The 5,281-nt window shown below is 42.9% G+C and overlaps 1 protein-coding gene across 1 annotated transcript; it reads left to right on the forward strand.

Annotated features, from left to right (window-relative positions):
* Window positions 1–206: 206 nt before the first annotated feature.
* Window positions 207–1,851, forward strand: LOC143809871 (uncharacterized). The gene is made up of 2 exons (XM_077292853.1): window positions 207–1,224; window positions 1,412–1,851. Exons 1-2 carry the CDS (start codon window positions 430–432, stop codon window positions 1,424–1,426), a joined length of 810 nt encoding a protein of 269 aa, XP_077148968.1. The 5' UTR covers window positions 207–429; the 3' UTR covers window positions 1,427–1,851.
* Window positions 1,852–5,281: the final 3,430 nt, after the last annotated feature.

The raw sequence follows: 5,281 nt of genomic DNA on the forward strand, positions 1-5,281 counted from the left end.
ATATTACTGGTGTTATCATTGAGGGACTTGCACTCACCTATCTTATATGTGAAACAGTTGGTACTTGGCTTGGTATCCCTGACTGCAGTAGGATCAAGTTATTATTTTGGTTTATTTAGTTTTTTACTATTTGTTTCCTATTTTTGCTTATTTGTTTACTCTGATAATGTATAAGCCTGTAGGACTGTTATCTCTGGTGGCGCCCTTCCTGTTAACTTCATAACAGTGTTTTCTGTGCTTTACTACCTTCCCTCCGCTCACCTGGTTTTAATATTGTGGTTTGGTATTAATAAAGGTTATAGCATTTCTATTTATTGTGTGTGACCATTTTTCATCGTTTCCCTCTTGTGTCATGTGCTTATCTTGATGATAGGTCTTGTTGGTCCTTTTTCACCTATGGTACAGATTTTTGTCATATTATGAGTTACCATGGTGTTTAGTCTTATAAGTTGTTATTCATTTCTTGCTGTGTTTTGCACAGGGTTGCTTATAGGCATGGACTTCAGAGCCAAGGAAATAGCTTGGCGTTCACATATTGATCAGGTGTTCGGAGGTGATGTTTCCATCACACAGCAGGCTACCGATCGCAGATGGGAGGAACAAGTTATGGAGCTACAAAATATGGTGATAAAACGGACAAAACTTTGGTGGAACTGTAGCTTTTTGGAAGGGTACCAAAATAGAAAAATGATCCCACGTGGCCTTAGAGTTCGGGTTATCCCTACTTTTCCTGTGGAGGATGCGGCCTTCATTTCGGGTTGGGAGGAGGCGTGCAATAATTGTTCTGGTCAACTTATGAAGTTATTGGGAGATTATAATAAAGGTATCATTGAACAGTTGGATGCATCTATTAAAGTGGCAGAGGAGGAATTGAAAAAATGTGGGACTGTGGAACAACTTGACCTATGCAATAAACAAATTGAGAAATCCTTGGAAAATGTGGTTAAAAAAATTCAAGATACCCAGTCATCCAAAATTGGTAGAGATCGTCATGACTACGAGTGTAAAAGGGTGTACCTGTGGAGAAAAAGTAGACAAGGCGATGGACAGATGAGGCGGGCCCAGTCTCAGTCGTCCATCTCTTCTGTAAGTGATACTTCGGAACGATCTACATCGTCAGTGACCACACGGTCAAGAATGACCACACGGAACCAGAGAGATTTTATGTTTCATCCTTACAGACGAGATGATTCCTCCACGGAACCCCGTAAATATAACAACAAGGTAATTAACCTTAGCTCACATGATTTTACTGACATTGATTTAGAACTATTAGAGAAGGGCCTATCTTTTTCACCTGCAGCACCATTTGATGTATTTGAGGCTGTAAAAGATCTTCACCTCTTTGCCAGATCATTAATTTTCAAAAAATACTTCTTTGATGGTAATCTGGCTGCACTCTTCCCCACAGAGGAAGAACAGATAGCCCTTCGTACTTTGGAAGAGTTGGCAGTTGAACACGACACCCCTGAAGGAGGTATGATCCCAACCTCCATTCGTTCTAGATCTAAAAAATTCCCTCCCCTGTCTTCATGTCCAAATGTAGATTTATTTGTACAATTGGTTACCAAAGATTTTCAGGGAATCCCCAAACATATCTATAAAGATAATTTAACAGCTGAGGAGAGGGGGCGTCTTCGTGTCCTTCAAGATCTTGGGGATGTTGTGTTTAAGCCGGCGGACAAGGGGGGTAACGTGGTGGTGTGGCCTAACTCAATGTATGAGAAGGAGGCCTATCGCCAGTTAAACAACAAAGTTTGTTACAAAAAACTCACGTTTAACCCCTTGTCCGCCTTCTCTAAACAACTTGGTGATATTGTGAAACAGGCTAGAGATGCGGGTACCATTACCAATGAATTAGCATCAGCATTATTGACAGGTGATTCTACAATTCCTACATTCTATCTTCTCCCCAAGATACACAAGGACACAAAGACGCCCCCTGGGCGTCCTATAATATCTGGTAGAGGTAATTACCTCGAGAAGGTAAACCAATGGATCGACTCTAAGCTGCAGCCATTGGTTTTAAGTCTTCCGTCGTATCTTAAAGATACGGGTGAATTCCTGAGACTTATGGATGGGGTCAGTCTCGGGGATGAGGAATTATTAGTTACAGCCGACGTCGAGTCGTTGTACACCAGCATTCGACACTCCGATGGCCTTCGAGCGGTCAAGTTCTTCTTAGATGCATCCAACTCTTCAATTGAAATCAAAACACTTATTTGTGATCTCCTGGAATTTTCTTTAACTCATAATTTTTTTGTTTTTAAGGGGTCCTTCTTCCTGCAGCTCCAAGGAACAGCAATGGGTGCCCCTTTTGCCCCTGCCTACGCTAATCTGTTCTTGGGGCTGTGGGAGAGGGGCCTCTCCCTGCCAGATCATCCGGAGTCAATGTGCCGTGTCCTCTTGTGGACACGGTACATTGACGACATTTTTATGATCTGGCGGGGCCCGTCTACCAGTCTGCAGGAATTTATGACATCCCTCAATGATAACACCAGTAATATCAAATTGACATATAAATTCGATGGCAATGCCATCGAATTCTTAGATGTCATGACTAAACGAGATGTTCATGGTGACCTGCAGACAGTTATTTACAGGAAACCCACCTCTACCAATCTCTTGTTGCACGCCTCCTCCTCACACCCGGATCATGTCATTAAATCAGTCCCCACGGGGCAATTTCTCCGTCTACGTAGACTCTGTTCTACTGAGACGGATTTCTGCGAACAGGCTGAAGATTTAAAAAACAGATTAGTGTCCAGAGGCCATAGTAAACGTAGTATCAAAAAAGCGTTCAACAGAGCGAAATACTCCTCGAGGGATTCACTACTATATAAGAGCAATGCTAAACAAGAGCATGATATTGTCAGATTTGTTACTAGGTACCACTCCCAATTCCCGATGATGAAAAATATCCTACAAAAATCATGGCATGTATTGAGGGCTGACCCTGTTATTGCACGATATCTCCCTGAGAGGGCTGGGATTGCAGTTAGACGGTCCAGGAATCTCAGGGATACCCTGGTGCATAGCCATTATACCGGTGAGAGGAGGACCACATTTCTTGATAGTATGGCGGTTCGGGTGGGGTGTGTTCCGTGTGGCCGCTGTGTCGCATGCCCAAACATTGAGAGAATTGGCGTATTTGCCAACTGGGATAGATCACGCGAATTTAAAATAAAGAAAAAAATAACCTGTACTAGTACTAATGTGATCTATGTTGTCACATGCCCTTGTGACAAAATGTACGTAGGAATGACCACCCGCCAACTAAAAACACGCATCCGGGAACATGTCTTGGGCATCGGCGCAGCGGCTACTGTGGAAGACACATCCACCCTTAAAACAATACCACGCCACTTCAAGACCTTTCACAACTGTAACCCTGATCTTCTCAGGGCTAGAGGGATTGATTTACTGGAAGTAGGGATCCGCGGGGGTGGTACCTTCCAGAGGCTGGCCCGTGTCGAGTCAAGATGGATATGGACTCTGGGCACAGTTCAGCCAACCGGCCTCAATGACAATATTAGCTATGCCCCCTTCTTGTAAGAATCGGTATCAATACAACTGCTCCTCTCCTAAGTGTATATGCTGCTATCGGTCCTGCTTGTAGTATCTGCATGTTTACGCTGTTAGTTCTTTGTTTTTAATCTTGTTTTTTACTTACCTCGTTGTTTTTAGCACATGTTGACCTGGTAGTTTCCTGTGGCATATTCCATATTTTTGTATTACGATGTTATGAAGAGGACATTTCCTTAACGGTGTGAATAAGAAAAAAAGAGAATAAAAAGAAGAGAACAAAGGAAAAAAGAAAGAAAAGGATTCAGAAGGCATTAATGATTAATGGACCACGGCCACTATGATAAAGCCTTGTCTTTATAATCATAGTTGTTTGTATATATATGTTTTCTTTATATTTATTATTGTTATCTATATATGTGATTGCCATTTCGTTTGCAATGTATAGATTATGTATTAAGTTTTCATTAACTGTGAGCTTCTTGTACTTCTATGCGAATAGAGGTGATTAAGCAATGTATAGTTTGTGGTTGGTGTCCTAGTCATTTATTGGTATCTGCCCTTTTTGTCTTTATATATTTTATGGTTTTATGTTTGTCCATGTATAATTAAATGGGGCTATTTTTAGTGGTTGTGGTGACTCCACCTAGCAGTTATTATATCTGTGGGTGCTGCCTTAGCCATTCCTATGCGCCGGAGCGTTCCTGTGGTGACCTTTGGGTGCTGTGGTCCACTTGGGGCCCCAGTGGTCCTCGGCTCCCTTTGACCCCCATTGGACGCAGCCGGCGCTATGGTGTTCATGAAATTTCGCGATTACTTGGAGGTTTTTGGACGCTGTTAGCGTTGTGGTTTTGGACGCTGGAGCGTTCTGAATTCCATGTTAATGCGTTCTCTTTTTGACGCTTCTGCGTCATGGTTTGCACGTTACTGCGTTATCAATTTGACAGCCACGCCCCTTCACTTCCGGCAGATGCGGTCACTGTTTCTCTCTTCCCTGTTGCCGTACGGACCATTTTGGTCGCTGCACCTGCTCATTTCCTGTCCGGGAGCTTTTTAAACCCATGTGCACTCACTGTCTTTGCCCCCTGATGAAGGTGTGATCGCCGAAACGCGCGTTGGGGTGGAAGCGCGCCTCCAGTACTACAGTCCTCTGTGCGGTGGGTACCTTGCTTTACTAATATCTACTGTGTCGGTTTGATAGGTATGGGATTTCAATTAGGATAGCATTATAGCGGTTCTTGCACTCACCTATCTTATATGTGAAACAGTTGGTACTTGGCTTGGTATCCCTGACTGCAGTAGGATCAAGTTATTATTTTGGTTTATTTAGTTTTTTACTATTTGTTTCCTATTTTTGCTTATTTGTTTACTCTGATAATGTATAAGCCTGTAGGACTGTTATCTCTGGTGGCGCCCTTCCTGTTAACTTCATAACAGTGTTTTCTGTGCTTTACTACCTTCCCTCCGCTCACCTGGTTTTAATATTGTGGTTTGGTATTAATAAAGGTTATAGCATTTCTATTTATTGTGTGTGACCATTTTTCATCGTTTCCCTCTTGTGTCATTTGACAAGCCACTGTAGTTCTTAAAGGCAGAAGTTCAGAAGACGGCTCCCGGTCATGCACAGTGCACCTCTGAATCCAGAAAGCGTACACCCGGCTACAAAGGTGCAGTCATGCTGTCGAAATGAGCCGCGCGCATGTACGTGATGTGAAGGAGCTGGCAATGGTGCTGGTTAGGGCAAATTATGTCATCA

The sequence above is a fragment of the Ranitomeya variabilis genome, chromosome 2 (assembly GCF_051348905.1).
Source record: "Ranitomeya variabilis isolate aRanVar5 chromosome 2, aRanVar5.hap1, whole genome shotgun sequence".
In the NCBI taxonomy this organism is placed as follows: domain Eukaryota; kingdom Metazoa; phylum Chordata; class Amphibia; order Anura; family Dendrobatidae; genus Ranitomeya; species Ranitomeya variabilis.

Coding starts and splice junctions, on each gene's coding strand:
- LOC143809871 (XM_077292853.1), top strand. CDS start 430: ATGGTGTTTAGTCTTATAAGTTGTTATTCATTTCTTGCTGTGTTTTGC.